General features: G+C 32.1%; 2 protein-coding genes across 3 annotated transcripts in view; both read left to right on the top strand.

Annotated features, from left to right (window-relative positions):
• Window positions 1–5667, top strand: part of LOC115874710 (spondin-1) — a 75390-nt gene extending 69723 nt beyond the window's left edge. Inside the window, 2 exon segments of the mRNA XM_030889950.1 lie at window positions 2763–2896; window positions 5317–5667. Coding sequence (XP_030745810.1) covers window positions 2763–2896; window positions 5317–5397 — 215 coding nt within the window. The 3' untranslated portion in view covers window positions 5398–5667.
• A 114-nt stretch (window positions 5668–5781) lies between these two features.
• LOC115874709 (spondin-1-like) lies at window positions 5782–19627 on the top strand. Of its 2 annotated transcripts, none has more exons than XM_030889948.1 (8): window positions 5782–5916; window positions 6029–6313; window positions 6374–6579; window positions 12131–12386; window positions 12448–12606; window positions 13917–14069; window positions 14129–14405; window positions 19011–19627. In XM_030889948.1, the coding sequence occupies exons 2-8, from the start codon at window positions 6115–6117 to the stop codon at window positions 19414–19416; spliced, it is 1656 nt and encodes a 551-aa protein (XP_030745808.1). In that variant the 5' UTR covers window positions 5782–5916; window positions 6029–6114; the 3' UTR covers window positions 19417–19627. The 2 variants fall into 2 exon arrangements, with proteins under 2 accessions (XP_030745808.1, XP_030745809.1); XM_030889949.1 differs by having other exon boundaries at window positions 12112–12386.
• The last annotated feature ends 2512 nt before the right edge of the window (window positions 19628–22139 follow it).

The raw sequence follows: 22139 nt of genomic DNA, 5'->3' as shown, positions 1-22139 counted from the left end.
TTATCTCATAACTACGACTTTGACTGATTTTGATGTTATTACAAATTTTGTTGCAAATATTATTCCTAATCTTAAATTGAAAATCGCGTTTCGCCAGCTACTGTAATTTTGGAGTTACGATTTTTAAAATGTTTAACCCCTCCCATACCCCCTTACCAATCACCCACCCCCACCAAAAACTAATGGCCAGATTCTCGGGTACTACAGTATTTTTATATTATTCTCGGGTACCACCAAATTTGGTTAAAATCGGTTAATGGTTTAGCGGTTTTAGAGTTATCGTGTTACAGACAGACGGACAGACAGACAGACAGATACCATGAAAATATCTTGTATATAGGTCATTTATAACCCAAATAACTCATTTTGAGTGACATTAGAAAAACTTTTTTTGCCGATCTTAATAGCCTACCGTACCTGTTGGTATGGTCGGTTAAAAATTGTTTAAAAAACATAAGAATTGGCTATTAATCAGTAATTTTTCGAAAAATATATATTACAGCTTATATCGCTAAAAAACTTAAAAGGGGGCACTTTTTATGAAGTCATGGCCAACTATAACTATGATTTCCATTTAAAAAAATATATGTTTGTGTCATATGTTAAAAATGACAGGCTTAAAAAAAACGGAGAACGCCACCTAGGATGCGATCAACTACAACTTTTATCTGAAAACTTTTTTTCATATACTTTTTGTCAGCATACTTAAAATAGCGGAAATTTGTTTTTTCGAAATATCTACAGTACCCCCGGATTATCTTTACAAAAGAAAACACTTTTTTATTATTGACATTTTGAAAAAAATACATTCTTCATAAAAATGTTCGCATGTTCTAAAATGGTTAATTCCGTTTATATTTTTCGTTGAATAAAATGAAAATCTGAATATAATATATAATAGCATTATGGTCCTTCTTTAATGTTTTTATTTAGAGCAATAAATAGTCAATTTAATAAAATTGAAAAAAAATATAAACAAAGATAACATAAAATTGTATGAAGAATGAACTATTCGTAATAATAATATTATTATTATGCTAAAACGCCGGATTAATGCCTTAAGGTACATTCAGTCTGAGAGCGTCGAGCGTCGCGTCGCGTTTGCGTCGCGTCCGCCCCCTTGAACTCGCACCCCGACGCTCAGCGGACGCTAGCGCAACGCCAAACGTGACGCTGTCTGCCTGAACGGTCTAATTTAAGTTAAGTGAATTGATTCCATTTCGACACGCGGACGCGACGCAAACGCGACGCGACGCTCGACGCTCTCAGCCTGAATGTACCTTTAGATTTGCTGAATACGGATTTGTCAATCTTAGAATTCATAAATACGTCCGTGTAGCCAAAAATATGTGTCTATGCTTCTATATTACACATTAAGATTATATGTAAAATGCATTTATAAAACAATATATTGTTGAAGTAACAAAAATATTGTAATAAAGACCATTGAACTTACTAGTATTTGATTTAAACATCATTATATATTTATCAATTTGAGATCGTCCACCTTAAAATATCATTGTCATACAGACATAGGCAGTAATTCTAGAAGGTATTATATAAAAGTTCGTATCCTAATGAAGCAAAAGACCTATGAGCATTAAATAAGTAATATACAGGGTGGTTCGAACTGTATTCCGGAAACTTCGACAGCATATTCTGCTGATAAGAATAAGTAAAAAAGTTCGTACAAATGAATGTCCTAAAATGCTTAGTTTCGGAGATACAGAGTGTAGAAGTTTCATTTTTATTTCGATTTTTTCCAAATAACTTCTGAAGTAACGTCAATATTTGGATGAAACTTGGTATCTGGGAGAGAAATATTTGATATGAGAAATTTGATTTTGATGTCAATATGACTCCTACTTGTATAGGGCGCCACCTACATATTTTTAAGTGGTTTGAAGAGTCATAACTTTTCGTCCGTACCTGTATAAAACTACTCAGTAAAAAAAATATAAATTTACGACGTTTTTAACGTAAAAAAGGTCTCTTAATAAAAATCGCTACTAGTAACAGTTCTCGAGATATTTGAAATCCGAATTATCAATACCTGTCACCATTGACATAAATTAAACATGTTGACTAAATAGTTAACAGACTGAAATCAAAAATTTGAAACGTTTTTGTGCCAAATCATCATCAATCATCATTTTTTTCGAAGAAAATTTTGATTAATTTAAAACAATAAAAATTTCCTAAAATAATCATTTCAGTCAAATAACTATCTACTAAACATGTTTATTTTTTGTCAATAATGACATGTATTGACTATTTCCATTCTAAATATCTCGAGAAGGGTTGCTCGTAATGATTTTTACCAAGAGACATTTTTTACGTAAAAAATTACGAAAATGTATATTTTTTTATTCAGTAGTTCTATACAGGTCCGAACAAAAAGTTATTACTCTTCAAAACAGTTAAAACACATGTAGGTGGCGCCCTCTACAAATAGGAGTCATAATGACATCAAAATCAAAGTTATCATGTCAAAAAACTACCAGACACCAATTTTCATCCAAATATTGACGTTACTTCAGAAATAATTTGGAAAAAATGGAAATAAAAATGTAACTTCTGCACCCTGTATCTCCGAAACTAAGCATTTTAGGACATACATTTATAAGAACTTTTTTACTTCTTTTTATCTGCAGAATATGCTACCGAAGTTTCCGGAATACAGTTCGGACCACCCTTTATATTCTCATCAGAGTAAAGTAAAAAGATCTTTTATCATATAATGTATTTGTTCTTCTTTCTAGTACCTGTAAATGAGCTATCAACAAATTTGGGGAAATTAGATTGTCGTCTGTCTAAATGGACAGAATGGTCTAAATGTGTAGCACTAGATGGAGATTGCGGTCATGGACACAAGATGAAATATAGACACGTGGAGGTACTTAATGATTTGGCTAAATTTAATTAAATAAAATTGAAAACTTTGCCTTAGTGGAATTTTAGAATCAATTAAGCATAAGGTACTAATTTTACTGTACAGGGTGGGTCAAATTCGACCCTTTTAAATGGAAACGCCCTTTTCTATAGGAGATAGACAAAAACTAATATTGGTGTCTGGAGCTCAATTTTTGTCAAAAACATGATGGTGAAAACCGCATATCGATATCTGCTACCGTTTCGGAGTTACGGGGTGTTTTTCAAAAATATGCATTTTTAACAAATCGCTGTAATTTTTTTGCTATGGAAATGTATTTTTATGAAAACATTTCCAAAGCACCTTTTTATGTAGAATTTAGTGGTTTAAGTATAATTTTTTTAAAATTAATAATTTAAGAATTATCAACATAAAATTTGATTTTTTATATGGGACACCCTGTATATTTTTAATTTATTGAATAGAATTTAAAATTACCTTTCGAAAATATAACACACTTGATATTTTGCTCCCCTTCGAGATATAGAGTATATAAAAATTCCCCCGCTTTAAATAAATAGGCTTTGAACGGCACCGGCTGTAATCCAAAAAAAAATCTAGCTGTGAGCATCAATTAAAACGAAAATAATATTTGCTATGAGAGATGCAGAATTTTATAACAATTTAAAATATATTTAACCTACATCAACACATTTAAACTATATCTAATAACAATAAAAATAAATAGTAAACCAAGACATGAGATTTTTCTACAGGTGTTCGACATATCGACCGTCTTCTGTTATGGACAGACGGGGCAGTGTTTGAACATTTCTCGCGGAATTCATTAACTCAGTGGGAGTGAAAAATACCCTCTCATTACTGCTAATTATTTCTAATTCTTGTCTAGATTATACAGAAGAATACGGAACCTTTATTCTTCCGCAAATATATCCATAGGATTAGATCCATAGGCACTAAGTCAGGCGGCCTCGACGGTCAACGGCTGGGATCTTAGTTAGCTATTCAATTATTTTTGAAATTGGCTGCAAAAATTTGCTGATAACTTCAGCGTTCAGAGGCGGTGCGTGGTCTTGCTGGAAAAATATGTTTTTTTGGAGTTCCATTAAGAGTATATCATCAATAAGGGGTCCAAAGCCTACTAGTTAAAAGTGGCGAACTTTTAAAAATTCTGTATTTCAAAGGGGATTATAACAAAATATCAAGTGTGCTATATTTTTGGAAAGGTAATTTTAAAACCTTTTCAGTTAATTAAAAATATAGAGGGTGTCCCAAATAAAAAATCAATTTTTCTGTTGATAACTCTTAAATTATTAATTTTAAAAAAATTATACTTAAACCATTAAATTCTACGTAAAAAGGTGCTTTGGAAATGTTTTCATAGAAATACAAAATTTTCCATAGCAAAAAAGTTACAGCGATTTGTTAAAAATGCACATTTTTGAAAAACACCCCGTACCTCCGAAACGGTAACAGATATTGATGTGCGGTTTTCACCATCTTGTTTTTGATGAAAATTGAGCTCCAGACACCAACCATTTACTGAGTGTTTCTCAAAAATGGCTTGCCCCTACAACTTTTTTATTTTTTCGGATAAAAAAAACGAGATATGGTATGTTAGCATATGACATAAATTGAGGTAATAAATTGTTTTCGGTCACTTCTTGTTTCACAGGAAATGACTACAAGTTTATGATTTTTAAATGGCACCCTTGGTATTTTGTTACTTTATTCGATAGAAAATGAATAGAATATATGTCATAGAATGACATCATATGTCAACTTTTGATTTTCGCTTAAAAAAACGTATTTTACTTAAGGTTCAATCTAGAGTAAAAATTAAACACTTAATTTTTAATCAAGGAGAGTTAGAAAAATAGATTTGATCGTCTAATGTTTTTCGTGTCTTATCCTGGCCGGTTAAAAGATGCCCAAATCGTATTTTTAATCATATCTCATTTTTCTCAAATGGAACGAGGGTGACTCAATAGCATATTATTTGGAAAATGATTTTTTTTACAAATAACTTGGCATACCACACACTTGATACCTTGAGTTAAATTGTCATTATGAACCGCATATTACAATTTCAAATAAACCATTTGGTACAAACCAAACCAAACCAGAGTGTTATATTCTATCGAATAAGGTAAAAAAATACAGAATGTTTCATTTAAAAATCAAAAGTTGTAGCCATTTCCGGTGAAACAGGAAGTAACCAAAAACATTTGAATTGCCCTGATTTAGGTCATATAAAAAAGTACAAATCTCGTTTTTTTTAGTTGAAAAAATAAAAATGTTATAGGGGTGCGCCAATTTTGAAAAAAACCCTGTATACCTCATTTTGTATGATCATTCGATTTTCAATTACTATAATGTTTATTTGAGTTTCTCTCTTCGAATTGTTCTTTTTTTAATTTTAGATCTACCCATTGAATGGAGGCAAACAATGCTCAAAGAAAATGATTAAAAAGAAGAAATGCAGTATACTATGCAAAAAATAAACTAAAAAATATACTTACCTAAATGTCATATCATCATTATTATTATTAACCGATGTTAATATGCGTTAGCATTAAGAATATGTTACTACGAAAAATAATTTGAAATTTGATTTTAAATAATCAATTATCAGTCTGTGTTAACTGGACTTAGTCTAACGCATACATACCAAAAAAAACTGATGTTATTATATAAAAATATCAAACTAAATGGACAATAAAATGGTATAAGAGAATTAAACGTATAATTTAAGTTCCAGCTTCTCAAAAATAATTATTATAGACCTAAAATGATATAAACTAGCGTAAAATTTCATATAGGTTGCGCTAGGAATTTCGAAACAGCAAAATGGCAGAAAATTCCAGAAATAGTCACATTGATTAACATTTATCTCTTTGCAATAATCGCAATTTGATAATAACAAGTCTGACGATGATCACGAGTATCTAAATAACTGTTCAAGTGAGCAATGAGTCCCAGACCCCTTTAACAATTTTAAATAACTTAAGTTTTAAAGATAGGTAAGTAAGAAATCAATGCTAAAATACTAATAAATTATTTATATTTCGATATTTGTTGATAACATTTTGTTTATAGTCCATTTTTATTCACATTGACCCAATATTTTTCTAGGTTAATACTAAGTCGCCACTGAAAATCTTATCTTGTAAAAATATTAACGAACACAAACCTGACCACAAACGTACTCAAGAAAAAAGATGATGAAAGTAAAAACCAAAAGTTTTCTAAAAAATTTCTTTATTTTTTCGTTAATGATATTAGAATCCTTTTGTCACAAATGCGACTTACTCAAATCAGATCTGGTCATGACAGAGCAAACCAAACCACATACCGCGAAATACTACTTGGATATTGTGGATAAACCGGAGAGGTATGTTCCAGAAGAACGTTACGAGGGTAAGTCCAAAAGTGTTGAGCATTTAATAAGTTTAAATATTAATTGCATGTTCTTTACAGTAACACTTAAGGGAGATATGTTTGTGTATACGAACCCAAAATTCAAGAGGTTTATGATTACTTTAGAGTCAAAAGCAAACCCTGATGATGACGATAGCGTAACGTATCAGACTGGCAAATTTGTGCTGGGAGAAGATGGTTTATCTAGGTTTAGTGATAAATGTAAGGATACTGTATTGGAGGCAAATACGCAACCGAAAAGTCAGGTAATTTAGCTCATAGTTTTTAGATAACTTGTTCATTAATAGTTTTTTTTTCTTATATTAAAACTTATATTAAACTTATATTTTTCCGCACTTTAATGCATTAAGAGTCCATTTCATTAGTCCGAAAAAGAGTAGCAAAATAAGCGTTCGGCATTTGACGTTTTATGTAAAACTGGCTAGGTATTTTTACACAAATGAAGAAGGAAATTAAAGATAAAGGATTATACTATATCCGTATTGTAGCTCATTTTAAGACAACAGCTTTATTTTTAAAATTTTGATGGTCAAGCATCAACAAAATATTCCTTATGTTTGGACTAAATTTTCTGGAAAATAAAGACATAATTTAAAATTCCGTTACAATACGGAAATAGATTGAAGTTTTGTGATTACAGTGATATACAGGGTTGTTCACCACATACGACACGGAGTATTGTAGCCAAACGATTAGATTTTTACAAATTGTAAGTTTTGAGTTCGTTGAAGGACTATTAGAGCTACAATTTAAAAATATTTTTAGTGTCCCAAATAAATAAAAAATATCAAAGTTGTATTTTTTTAAATGAAACAGCCTGTATATTATTGCATTTTTAGTTTCTACGATTAAAATAAAGGTAAATTTGATTAAGGTTTATTACACTTAAACCTTACCGTTTTTGAAATATTTTCAATTTCGTGAAATTGCAGTATAAATTTTAAGGCTTCATTTCCCCGAGGGTAAGAAAGTTTTTAATACTAAATATTTACTGAAGTTTATTTATTGATCAGTTATTGTGTTGCATTAATAAAAATTATACTACCTTATACAGAGTGTCTAAAAATTTATTTTAAATAATTACTAGCTTTAAACGGCAATAACTTGTTTAATCTAAATGGAACACCCTGTATATTTTATGAGAATCAGATGCACAATTTAATTGTCTATCAAATTATATTATACCACTTTTTACCTATTCCTTCAAGTTTTCATAGAAAATGCATTTTCTTATAATTTAGACCTCATTTATCAATATACCCATGGAATGTTGACATTTTAGATTGTTTTTAAAACAACAAATGTACAAAATGTACAGTCTAGTAATATTATCGTTTTTAGTAAAACGATAATACCAAAACGATTTTTTATTTATTTGGGATTTTTAAATTGTAGCTCTAATAGTCCTTCAACGAACCCAAACCTTACAATTTGCAAAAATCTAATCGTTTAGTTACAATATTCCGTGTCGTATGTGGTGAACAACCCTGTATAATATATATGGTTTTGTAAGAAATTGCTCGCTATTTTATGGCAAATTCTGAAGCTCTACAAAATGTAATCAAGCCTTAATCAAAGCACGTGTGTTTGGAATTTTGGGTGTGGCTTAACACGACAGTATCGGGCTAAGCCTTAGGCAGATTTTTGAAATATTATATAATATATTTCCTTCGGCCACACACCCGCTTTACCCCACCCCTGAGAGCAACCCGAAAGTACAATGTAATGGACCCTTAATGCTTTTAATGCATTACAACCCAAGTGAGAAATTGTCTTATGCCTACTGGAAAACGATATAATAATTATATCGTATATCTTAAATACACAGTCTACATTTCAAAGACTAGTCCTGAAAAAAAACAAGCGCATGAGTCTCATTATCATTATAGTATTTGTTTTTTTTTTATTTTTACGGACTTGGTTAATATAAACTACCCGACACAAAATTCCGCCACCCTAAAATTTTGACTAAGTTTAATATTTCATAACTTTTTAATGATATTAGTTTGTAGATAAATGTGTTGGCATTATTTTTTATTGTTTTAATGGCTTATATATTTCGGTTGTGTGGGCTTATACCGGGGTAAATCAAAATATCGTTTCTTGCTACCAAACCAATCCAAACCTAACATTTCGTTTTTTGAATTATCCTATTATCTCTATTCTTTTATGAGCTACAGATTTTCAAATAAAATACTGATATTTTTACAATCTTGAATTTGTTGAAAATGGAGCTCTCAATGCCCACCGTTATATTGAGGATGTCTTCGTCGAAGAAATTGTCGTTCCATTTGCTCTTTTCATTGGAAATCAGTTTATACTGATGCATGATTATCATGGCATTAGCCAGTCCCCACGTTGCTCGGGGTAAAGAGTTAGGAGTACGAGTAGTGAACGAGTACCTGAATGAGGTTGGACTACGAAGATTGGAATGGCCTCCTTGTAGTCCCGACCTCAATCCAATCGAACAGTTGTGCGATACACTTAAAAGTAGGCCTGTTCCAAACACCGGAATACCGTTCTAACACCGGTGTTGGGCTGACACCGGTGGCCAAATATGGGCTATCCGATGTTCCGGTGTCGACACCGACAACGGTGTTGGCACCGACCGGTATTCATTCACAACACCGGTGTTTATCTCGACACCGGTGTTGGTCTGGACACCGGTGTTCATCTCGATACCGATTTTGATTACGACACCGGTATTGATATGGACACCAGTGTTTGGTAAACGGGTTAAAGAAGAAATAATGTTAATTAATAAGTTCAAAATAAACCTGATAATAATAATGTCGTATCGATGCTTATTTTTATCGTTTATTAAAGCGCACCGACATAACTTAATACTTTCAAATTTAAATATATTTTATTTGCCAGACTAATCACTAAAATAAAGTGGAAGCGTCAGATAAACAACTATAAAGTAAAAAATTGTTTAATCAAAAACAAACAGAAAACAAAACAAAACATAAAGAAACAAAAATTCGTAGCTGTAAAATAAACTAAAAAATATTACATTAAAAAAACTAAAAAAAAACAAACAAACGGCACCATCGACATCGACGGTGTTGTTTATCTCAACACCGGTATCGCGATGAACACCGCTGTTGTAGATGAACACCGGTGTTGTAGATGAACACCGGTGTTGTAGATGAACACCGGTGCTGTAATGAACACCGGTGTTGAGATAAACACCGGTGTCGATGTTGACACCGGTACACCAACTGAATCACCGGTGGTCATCAACACCTAACAATGGTGTTCAAATCTCAACACCGAATAGGTCTACTTAAAAGAGCTGTTCGTCGTCGTCTATTCCACCACAAACTTTACAAGAGCTATGACTAGCATTAAAGGGGATTCCTAAGTTAATGTTCCTTAGCTCCTGTGAAGGGTTTTCTTGATATATAGCTTGATATTCATTAAGCTATAGATCAAGAAAGAATAACTACCCTTATTCATTTGATAAGGCGAAGGCCTCGAGCTGTTATTGCTGCGAGAGGGATATACACGCTATTAAAATTATTATGAAATTACTGTTTTTGTCAATAAAAGAATCTCCGAAATCAATACTTAAAAGTGTGTAGCTCATAAATAGTATATTTATATTAGACCTAAAATAGCCGAATAGATGAAAAAAATTATAAAGTTTTGATATGTTGAGATTAGACGCACCAAAAGGAGACTTTTCAAAATCAAAAGAGTTCTTAACTCTAAAGTGTGAGCTTCACCCCAAAAAAACACCCCCAATACGCCCTTCGATGTTTTTTCGCTTTTTTCTCAGTCCCACAAAAAATGTTATACTTACCAAAAATATTCCTTATAATTTGCTACAAAAAAGGTTCTATTCATTATTTATATTTATCCAATGCATTTCGAACAATAACCGTTTGAAAAATAGAGTACAAAAAAATACAGGTCGCCTTTCAAATTATAGTCTTCCAAGGTGTTTTAACGTGCTAAATATACACGCAACAGATATAATACTGTATAACATTTCATGCTGGCTTTATTGCAACTGCATCTTTTTACACAATCTTGTTTGCAGTTGCGCGTTATTAATGACATAATTGAAGCAGGGGCGGGCGATTCTCTTGTATATAAAGGTGACAGGGTGTTGTTGATTTTCTTCCAGCCCCACTGGTCGAGTTTTATAGGTTGTTCTTGCCATATTTGTACTTAAAGATATGTTCTGCGGGAATGTTGCCTAACTGCAGTAGATGTGGGAGGCAATTTTGATAAAAGTACCGTGCTGTTTGCTTGACCAACTAACTTTCAATAAGTTAGTTAACAAGCGTATCTTAGTTTCAACAAGCGTATCATTGCTTACTAAGGCTCCCTTCAGATGATTGAAGTTTGTATGGTTTCAGTATAAACGTCTCTCCAGCTTTTTTCAATTTCTTCAGGTGTTGACTTTGCGTTGTTAAAAATATCGACGATAAAAGACCTTGGTCTTTTTCTTTATTAAATATTTGTACGTGTTGTTGTTTTCCTTTTCCAAAAAATCCTGGTGTTGTGTCACACCCGCTAATAGCGTGAATAAATAAAATTGATTTTTTTAAATTACGTATAATACTGGATGATTGCAAGTCTCTCGAACTATACATTCGTTGTTTCACATTACCTTCTTTCAGAAAAAGAATGTCTTTTTCATCGGGGGAAAGTGCTGCTAATAAAACAACAAGATCGACATCTTGTCCAACGACTAGAACTTGTTCATTTTTCTCAGATATTTGGATGGCAGTACGAATAATTTGAACATCAGCAAACAAGATTGTGTAAAAAGATGCAGTTGCATTAAAGCCGCCATGAAATGTACAACTGTGTGCGGAACCTGTCGTGGGCAAAGTTGTTCGAATACTGAGCACATTCTAGAAACTATAGACGATGACAATATGTAGATGAAAGTATGAATGTTAGTTTAGTGGAATAGGCAATGTTTTTGTTTATATTATACAGTATTATATCTGTTGCGTGTATATTTAACACGTTAAAATACTTTGGAAGACTATAATTTGAAAGGCGACCTGTATTTTTTTTGTACTCCATTTTTCAAACGGTTATTGCTCGAAATACATTGGATAAATATAAATGAATAGAACCTTTTTTGTAACAAATTTTATAAGGAATATTTTTGATAAGAATAAAATTTTCTGTGCGACTATTTGTTTTCGAGAGAAACGAGAAAAACCACCGCAGTGCGTATTGGGGGTGGTTTTGGGGGGTGAAGCTCACACTTTACAGTTAGGAACTCTTTTGATTTTAAAAAGTCTCCTTTTAGTACGTATAACCTCAACATATCAAACTTTATAATTTTTTTTTTCTAAATATGCTAATATCAACGTACTAAAAAGAATACAGATAATGGGATAATTCAAAAAATAAAATGTTAGGAATACACCTAAGATTACAGGAAAATGTTTTTTTATCTAATATGCCCGTCTCATTTCATGCCCGTCAAATTTTTAGGATGGCGAAATTTTTTGCCTGCCGGGGCGTATATTTAGTTTTATGTTTAGTTTGATAATTAATTGTTAATTTTTATTAACGGCGTTATTCAAGTAAAATACATGATTAATAATATGGTGTTTGTGGACTTATTTCGGAAATTTTCGCGACAATCCTAAAATTAATAATTAGTGTCAGTTCATCTTGAACAATAGAGTCCATAGTTAAAATCAAAAATTTAATAAAAATATTGTCGAAATATGTTTAAAATATGCACTGAAAAATATTACAAATATTACATGCATTTAAGAAAGAAATCAAATATACAGGTCCGTTCAAAAATCTCAGGTGACCTTAATATGGAAAGCTCCGCCTTCCAACAGTGGGTGCGTATCTCTTAGGGCTCTAGTAATGGAATCTAGAGAAAAATGGTACGAAACAGACGAGTTCCTTTTCAACGGTCCTCTAGTGAAAACCATTTGCGAAGATTTCAACGAAAACGAAGACGTCCTTCCTGAAATTGAAAAGATCTGCTGTTCTTGCGACGAAGCTAAGTATGAGCTAGCTTTCGAAGGGAAATGGGTACGAAATATGCATCCAAAAGGTACAAAAATCGTCAGAATTATTAATAAAACATGTTACTTTTGTGTTTAATAAAACTGTAGGTTTCCCTGAAGATATTTGGACCACTAGATTTGGAAATATAGTGGGTGCGTCCCACAAAATTAACCATGAATTCTGGAAGGAAGATTCTGAAGCTAGCGAAGGTTTGAAGGAGCTAGCTTTTAATGGAAGCACAAAAAAACTTGAATCAGAATTAATGGGTAAACTGGGTTTATCGCGTTCTTTCTCTATTTCATAATTTTCTATGCTACTAGTATCATTTTCATCCATTGTTCTTTATGACAATTTGATGTATTTAACACATTTTATATACTTTTGTACTGGTTTTTATTGTACAATAATAAGAAAACAAGATTAAATAACATCCAAATGCAAAAATTATAGGTACGAGTTTTTATGATACCTATACAGAGGTTGTCCTAATATTCCGTGGACATATACCTATTGATAAGGTATATAATAAGTTTATTGGACACAATTTACCTCAAAAGTGCTTTGTTTGCAAGCAGGGCATCAAAGTTTGAAAAAAATATACACATTTTTTTTAGATATTTTAAGAATCGTTATTCCGATTTGAATGAGATTTTGGGTGTCTATGTCTTGTTAAGTACTTTAACATTTGACTTTCACAATCAAGAAAACGTAAGGGAAGGGTAAAAACTACCCCTACCTCTACATAAATTATTATTATTATAAATATTTTCCAACTCCACCGACGACATTTTTTTTCTTTTTGTAAAATGGTCCCTTTAGTATATACTACATTTTTTGTCTCTTGTAAAAACGCGTAAAAAGTATATCGAATAGTTTTTGAGAAAAAAAAATTTTTGGAGAATTTATTTTTCCAAAGCAGACCTACAAAATATACAGAGCGTTCCAATATTGCGTGATATTATTAGATCATAGCCAATTATTATAATATATCCAATATTATTAGAGCACAATGCGCGATTTTATACGCCTCCATTGCTTGATGTGACAAAATACATTTTTGGCATTTTTTAGCCAGCTTCGAAAAAATTTTTTTTTTCTTCAGAAAGTATGCGCGGAGGCGTTTTTTTCACAAAAAAATAAAAAATGTAGTAAATACTAGTATGATCATTTTACGAAAAAAAATCGGCCGTTTATTGAGTAAAAAATTATTTATACTAAAATGTATGTATGGGTGGGGTAGTTTATACTCTTCCCATACTTTTTATGATTTTTATGAAAATCAAATGTTAAAGCACTTAGCAAAACATAGACACCCAAAATCTCATTCAAATCGGAATAACGGTTCTTAAAATATCTAAAAAAATATGTTATTTGTTGAAAGTTTGATGCCCTCTAGCGGAAAAACGAAGCACTTTTATATAGAGGTCCAATGAACTTATTTCGATTCCAAAAATACGTAGTAGCTCTATGTCCACGAAATATTGGGACACCTTGTATAGGTACTAGTATAGAAAGTTCTGCGATCGAGAACGAACCACAGTAATTTAACACTAATAATTATTAAATAACATTTTAGCAAATATTGCTAACTTGAGAACAGTAATAAAAGCAAGAGGAGTTGCCTATCCAGACATTACATCGTCCTCATACGCAATATTTAAAGTAGATAGTGAAAACCATTTAGTTTCTTTAGTAACCAAGATGATACCCTCACCAGATTGGATTGTTGGTCAGGAATACTATATAAAGCATCGAATAAAACAACTGTGTAATATTCTGTCCCTTCAGGACTATCCAATATGGAATTATGCCTATCCAACTGCTCATGGAGACAGTCGAGATCAGTAAACTTGTATCCCTGGGATGTAGGAACTGACGATGCTCTGGAATATACGGAAAGTCAGCCATCTACCAACCCCCAGTCAGTGATTACCAAAATTACTTCGTCCAACCCTGCGGATCCCAAGTCTCCATTCTACGACGAAAATGGAAACAAGATGAATCCTATTGCAACGATTCATTTCAAGCTGGAAAAAGTTATTAAAAAAGAATGCGATCCCAACAGGTCAGTATCTTTCATAAGTAAAATAAACCAGGGAATAAGATTTAAATATACAGAGTGTCTCTTTAATAAATAATTTAAGAACTAGTAGGTACATGGAAAATTAAAACAACTTTGGGTGCACGTCATCAATGACACCATGCGTCGTCTTAAGCCTAGTTTATGCACTTATTCAAGACCTTGAAAGCGACCAATTGCAAGGCAAACAGAACGTATTTCGTAATTCACAAGGCTTTATGGAGTTTGCTGGTGGTCGTATTATAATGTGCAAACAAAGTTATTTTAATTTCTCTTTTATATTTATGGTAATTACTAGGATTTCCATAAAGGTTTTGGGAAATTCCGGACAAGTGAACTGAGAAATCCGGACAAATGAACTTTGAAATCCGGATAAAATCTGGACATCGCCGTCGCCGCGTCGCGTCAGTCGCGTCGCAAAAAAGAAACTACAAATTTATTTATGAATTTTTATAGGGCGCAAATAATAGCCCCGAAATCAACAAAATGTATAGCAAACCTAGTAACCCACTAGTAATTACAAAATACAGTATGAGAGAATTTTTATAAAATAGTTTTTTTTATAAAATAGTTTATACAGGGTGTCCCACTTAAGATGGATACAAACCAATATCTTGTTTGTTGAGCGATCTTTTTCATTTTTGGCAGGAGGCTATATGGCTATAAGACCTACATTTTGCCCAGGGTAATAAATGCGATACCTCATAGACGTTCGTTTTAATGGGGTTTGATATTTTTCGAGTCAAGAGTAAACTACCCTTAGGACCATAGATTTAGTAAGAACAGATATCACATTGTGCATTTTAACCCGATCAAACAATCGGAGGTTGACTACGTACTGTAAAAACCAACTGAGATAGAAAAGGCGACATTACCACATCTCAAATTTGCGCCTATCTACTTAGTTTGATTTGCAGAAAAGGTGACTTTAAAACCTTCACCGGATATCAATAAATCTCAATTTCTTATTAAATTAATAGTTTATTTTTAAAGAAGCATGCGTAATAATATGTTATTAACCAGAGGATATATGCGTTACTATTAAAGGACATGTTTACTGTTTAATGTGCTGAAACGTTTAGAACTATTGGCAACGTCGCTGCTAGTCTTCCAGAATGAAATGAGCCGTCCGTCCCACCACCCCTCGCGACGGCCCTTGGTCCGTTATAGCGTACTACATTTAGCTTACGGTGTGTTTGAAGTCGGAATCAAGTCCGAAGAGAACTTTTCAGTGTTTTTCAGTAGTTTTTGTTTTTGTTTAACGTACTTTTGAATCTGCGAATTTTCAATATGGTAGGACAGTGTCAAATGTCAAATTACCCGAAAAATAAGCTCAAATTACCCGAATTTGTCTTTTCACAGGTAGGTATTGTTTCCGCTGTCATCGTACATAGGCGTCTCACAAGGGAGCCTCTCACAATTAAAATAATTTCTAATTATATTTATTGAATTTTGATCTATTTAAACAAGAACGTAGCAGCCGGTAATTGAATTATAATTCCTCTCAATTACTACCTAACTGTTGTAGATCATAACGAATTTGAATATAAACGTTGCATTTGAAACTTTATTATAAGCCAGAAAGTGACATTTTTTTAAAATTGCGTCATATTTTGGTCATTATATACGATATTCTAAAGGAATTTTGCTCAACAAATAAACAAAGGTGTTTAGCCGACCTTTTTTACATTTTATTGCTTCATTATATCTTATATCTGCCCCTTCGGTCTTGTTTAGACAAATTTTTACCACCGTACAATACAAATACCTCTTCCTAGAGTTATTTGTACGATGTGTTTACCTTGTTTAGAATGGGACGAACTGTAAATAATTCTTGGGCTACTAGTTTTATACATACCTATATACAGAGTGACCCAGGCCTCCAAAAAAGCTTTTTACCTATTACGTTTTTGGTTTGTGATTTTTATTTCAATCTTTACATAAGATCGGGGCCATTGTAACGCACATTTCAAAATATTTTGCCAACATACAGGGTGATTCAAAACGCAATACATATGCTTAATACAGTTCATGAAGATTGGGACGTTTAACTAAAATTTGATTGTTTGATTAAGCTACCTAAGTAATGGATTTGTAAATAAACGTAATATTCATTATTATGCGACAGAGATCCCATACTGTAGCACACAGATTTGATACTTTTAATGATAAATGTCCTCTATTGAGAGACTAAAAGGTAATTGCCTCGTATCAGAGCCATCATAATACGAGAAGAAGACCGAAAGTCAAATCTTGTCGTATATTTTCAAAAAAACACAATTTTCTTATTAAAATAAATATTGATTTTAGGTATAGGAAGCTATTAATAATACAAGATTAAACAACTATTACACAGTACTTCACAGGAAGCTATTGATTGCGAACTAACTAAATCGTTACTAATTACTAATTTTGAAAAGTTCTTTTTAAGATCAAAAAAGGTAAAACTAAAACCTAAACTATCATTTGAGATTAAACGGGAAGTCCTAAATAATGTTGCCTATTCTAAACAAGAAAAATTTATTTATAAGTTTTATAACATCTCTAATAAAATTTGGACGAAAATAATATTTCTGTTTGCTGTAGGTAATTTTGTCAGGGAAAATACGTAAATAAAAATGACTTTTTAAGTCAAAAAAAGTCAAAAGGACAAGTTATTCCAAAAAAGGACTGTCCTTTTCAAAAAAAAACAGGTGGCAACCCTAGGTATTTCTGGAATGAAAATTTAATGGCAAATCTACAACTTTAGTTTGAAAATATGTTCCGGCCACCTATGATTACAAAAATGTCTAAAAGGTGCTTTACCATTGCCTCCATATTCTAAAAAAAAATTGAAAGAAAAGTCACCAACCACAAATCTAATATAGAACTGTTTCGGAAGCCTAAGTCACCCTGTAAATATTCAAAAGTAACTGAAAGTTTATATAGAAGTAACTGAAAGTTTAAATTGAATATCGACGTTGGAGCGATTTTCGAAAACTACCTATTAACGTTTCAATATAAGTATATGTGGGAGATTAATTATATTATTATATTAGACCTTATAACAAAACTCATCTAACGTAAAAAGTGTTAATGAAGTATATTAATATGGAGTAAAAATTTTACTAATTACTTTACTTTTACTTTACTAATTAAATTCGTTCCAAAAAACGATACGCCGCTGGCCATTAGAACAATTCAAATGCGCCTAGTTGCCGGGGTTGGAAATTTTAGACTTCTCTGTCTCTTCTGTCCTTGTTTGACACATTGGAATGTTTGATACACTACCAACGAGTATTTATGAATGAGATGTACGGTCTATCTTTATAATGTCTTTGCTTAGGACAGTATTTATTTCAAATCTGATAAATTATATTGAACCCTCCTTACTCAAGATACTTAAGTTCTAATTTTGATAAATATTGATACAGGGTGTGTCATTAAAACAAGACATTTTTATTGTATCATAAAAATGCAGGTCCGTATTTAAAAAAATTAAGTTGGCCTCTGTATCTCACAAATTATCAGCTAATTTGAGAATCTAAAAATACCTACTATCATATAGTCCTAATAAAGTGGCTATGAGAATGTACAACTAGTTCTTTGATTTTCTAAAAAGTAAGGACAGGAAAAACTAAAATTGATTATCAAAAAATTTCTTTTCAAAAAAACTCAGCAATTAATTCTTGGAATTTCAGCAACCCTTGCAATCCTATGAAAATATAGTTGGCGACTGAAGCTATACCTACTTTTAACGCTATGAGTTCATATACCGGGTGCGTCTCAAAAGTGGCTTACCCCTATAACTTTTTTATTTTTTCAGTTAAAAGAACGATATTTGCTGTTAGTATATGACATAAATTAGGATTGACTGACGTATTCAATTGTTTTCGGTCACTTCCTGTTTCACCCTCGGTATATTTTTTACTTTATTCGATACAAAATAACACTCTGAATAGAATGACATATCATATGTCAACTTTTGACATTTTCGCATATGGTTTATTTCAAATTATAACTTGCGGTTCGTAACGAAAATTTTACTTGAAATACAAGTGTGTGGTATCAAATTATTCGTAAAAAAATGCTTTTTCTAAATATGCTAATGAGCCACCCCTCTTTCCATTTGAAAAAATGCGGATATGATTAAAAATACGATTTGAGCATTTTCTAACTGGCCAGGATAAGACACTAAAAACATTAGACGATCAAATCTATTTTTCCATGGCTCCTTGATTAAGAATTAGTGTTTTTAACATAGCCATGGCACCCTAGATTGAATTTTAAAATACGATTTTTTATTAAGCGAGAATGTCAAAAGTTGACATATGATATGTCAGCCTATTCAGAATGTCATTTTCTATCAAATAAAGTAAAAAAATATCGATGGTGCTATTTAAAAATCAAAAGTTGTTGTCATTTCCGGTGAAACAAAAAATGACGAAAAATAATTGAATACGTCAACCAATCCTAATTTATGTCATATACCAACATACCAAATCTCGTTTTTTTATCTGAAAAAATAAAAAAGTTATAGGGGATGAGCCACTTTTGAGACGTTGTTGAGATGTTGAAACTAAAATACTTTAAATTAATAATAATATTTAGAACCCCACCATCAGAAGAGACTGAAGTAGAAGAAGACGAAGCCATGCCCTCGGTGAGATCCGGTTGTGAAACAACTGGATGGAGTCAATGGTCCAGTTGTAGTGTTCCATGTGGACGGGGCCATATGACTAGAAACGTACGTTTCAAGCACAGTCCTGGCCCAAACGACTGCACTCAAATAAAAAAGGAAGAGACGGTGGAGTGCAACGCTTCCTGTCAAAGCGGAGAAGAAGTTGGAAGAATATGTCCAAATATTATTTGGGGTGCTTGGTCTCCCTGCAGTGTAGCTTGCGGTAAAGGCTGGAAGCAAAGGTATAGAGTACCCAGTGACGATGATGACGAAGATGAGATTGATAAAGAATGTCCCAATAAAGAAGAAGTAGAATGCTATGAACCTGACTGTTAAATTATTAAAGCAAAAATAAAACAAAATGTATGCAGGATTTTTTTACATAACGTGTTCAATATATTTTTAGGTTTTAAATTTGTCCTATTTTTAATATTTTCTATTTCGTAACTACTTCCGATTAAACCGGAAGTACTACCTATAATTTGCTTATTTTAGATAAAACTAGACAGAGTGGTCCGAACTGCATTCCGGAAACTTCAGCAGCATATTCTGCAGATAAAAATAAGTAAAAAAGTTCGTATAAATGTATGTCCTAAAATGCTTTATTTCGATTTTTTCCAGTAACGTCAATATTTGGATGAGAATTTGTGTCTGATAGTTTTTTGACATGAAAAATTTGATTTTGATGTCAATATGACTTCCATTTGTAGAGGGCGCCACCTACGTGTGTTTCAACTAGGTATTTTGAAGAGTAATAACTTTCGTGCTTACCTGTATAAAACTACTAAGTAAAAAAATATACATTTACGGCATGTTTTACGTAAAAAATGTCTCTTGGTAAAACTCGCTACGAATAACCGTTCTCAAGATATTTAGAATAGAAATAGTCAATACATGTCATTATTGACAAAAAATAAATACGTTGAGATAGTTATTTGACAGAAATAATAAATTCGGGAAATTTTGATTTATTTAAATTAATAATAAATTTTTCTGCGAAGAAATGATACAACAGTTTCTGTTGAACTTTTGGCACAAAAACATTTCAAATTAATAATTTCAGTCTAATAACTATTTAGTCAACATGTTTAATTTATGTCAATGATGACAGGTATTGATAATTTTGATTCCAAATATCTCGAGTACCATTACCCGTAGAGATTTTTCCCAAGAGACCTTTTTTACGTAAAAAGTCACGGAATGTATATTTTTTCACTCAGTAGTTTTAGAATGTAGAATGTTTAGGAGGGGAGTTAATCAGCGCGACCTTATAGATCTATTGTGTGTTCCCCTTTCTTGAGTTATAACGAGTTATAACTCATCATACAGTCTCAGGGCTTTAACAAAAGCCCGTATCTGAGACGGCTCCACAGAGGCCAGCTCTCCATCCTCGACATCAGACGTACCAAAGTTCATGGCACGAAATGGTAGTCGTCTCGGCGCACTCAGTGATAAGGTGTTTTGGTGTTTCCCCATTTTCACCACAAAATCTGCATTCGACGTTGTTCCTACTGAGGTGTTCGTTGAGAAGATAGTGTCCTGTTAGAAACCCCGTGACAATCCGAAGATTGTTTTTAGTTAAATCAAGGAAAACCTTTGATTTTTCTCGGTCATAAGTTCTGAGGAACTTTTTCGAGTATCTTAGATCATTGGAGGATACCCATTCCAACTTACGGATGGAGTCTTCCAGATTCTTCAGTTCCGCTTTCAACTCAGTAGTTTTATAAGTTATACGTACGAAAAGTTATTACCCTTCAAAACAGTTAAAACACATGTAGGTGGCGCCCCATACAAATAAGAGTCATGTTGACATCAAAATCAAATTTCTCATATCAAAAAACTCCCAGACAACAATTTTCGTCAAAATATTGACGTTATTTCAGAAATTATTTGGAAAAATCGAAATAAAAATGAAATTTCTACACCCTGTATCTCCGAAACTAAGCATTTTTGCACATATATTTATATGAACTTTTGTACTTATATTTATCTGCAGAATATGCTGCCGGAGTTTCCGGAATACAGTTCGGACCACCCTGTATATAAGTAATGTATTTTCCATTATACATTAAATTCTAATGCCCACTTGCACCGTTTGTATAAACTTTGTTTAAAGGCCATACTATACATATTTTATTGTAGTTAATCACTGTTTAGCCTTTAAACAAAGTTTATACAAACGGTGCAAGTGGGCATAAATGTTTAATCACCTGTCGAATAAATATTATGCCTATGAGTGCCTATGATAAAATAATACCATTTAAAAAAATTCTGACTTCTCCAAAAAAACCTACATTTTTGTATTTTATAAAGCATCTAACTAAAAGCAAATTCAATAATAAATATCTACAAAAGGCCGAAAGATGTACCTAAATACCTACTTGTACCGTATGATCGAAAAAAAACGGCGTCCAATTGTCTTGGAAATGAACATCGATGACACACTTTCCCCATATAATTTTACATATAAAATGATAGCGATCTTCATTTCGTAGCCATCGCTGAGGCCGTTTTCTCATTAATTCAGGTATTTTATTCTTTAAAATGAAAGTATTTCAAAATCGGTTAAACTTAAGTAAAGAATATTATAGGTACAAGTGTGTTTAGAATTTAATGTAGAATCCAAAACAAAATATAGAGGATGAGTGTTAAATAAGTGAAAACAATTCCAGGGCTGGTTTCGCTAGAAGAAACATATTTTCTCTTTGCCGTTGTTCAAATAAGTCCAAAATAAGAGAGTTAAGGCTTTACAACAGATTTTTACTATGGAAACTTAAAACAATTATTTCTGCTTAAACTTTTGAGAACCACTCAATCTTTTCTGGATTTTATTGTAAATTTAATCTACTATCATCTACCATCTACCTATGCTATATGTGCCACATTATCAAGATATGAATTTTAACTAATAATAAAAAAAATCCAGGCTATTTTTTCAAATTTTTGAAAAAAAAAACATAGACGTGTTTCTGGAGTCGAAATATACTAACCCTAAAATATTTGCACTTATGTATGACTCACCCTGTATAATTAGTTTTATTTTAAATAAACAAAAATTA

The sequence above is a fragment of the Sitophilus oryzae genome, unplaced genomic scaffold (genome assembly GCF_002938485.1).
Source record: "Sitophilus oryzae breed Bouriz unplaced genomic scaffold, Soryzae_2.0 scaffold_1297_pilon_pilon, whole genome shotgun sequence".
NCBI classification, from domain to species: Eukaryota; Metazoa; Arthropoda; class Insecta; order Coleoptera; family Curculionidae; genus Sitophilus; species Sitophilus oryzae.
Note: the sequence above shows the minus strand (reverse complement) of the source record. Positions and strands in the feature narration are given on the sequence as shown.

What these genes read in the sequence shown, in the direction of transcription:
- LOC115874709 (XM_030889948.1), top strand. Translation starts at nt 6,115, where the DNA reads ATGATGAAAGTAAAAACCAAAAGTTTTCTAAAAAATTTCTTTATTTTT. An exon ending in ACGAAATATGCATCCAAAAG is followed by an intron (nt 12,387 to 12,447) that starts GTACAAAAATCG and finishes ATAAAACTGTAG; the next exon opens with GTTTCCCTGAAGATATTTGG. An exon ending in CTCACCAGATTGGATTGTTG is followed by an intron (nt 14,070 to 14,128) that starts GTCAGGAATACT and finishes CTGTCCCTTCAG; the next exon opens with GACTATCCAATATGGAATTA.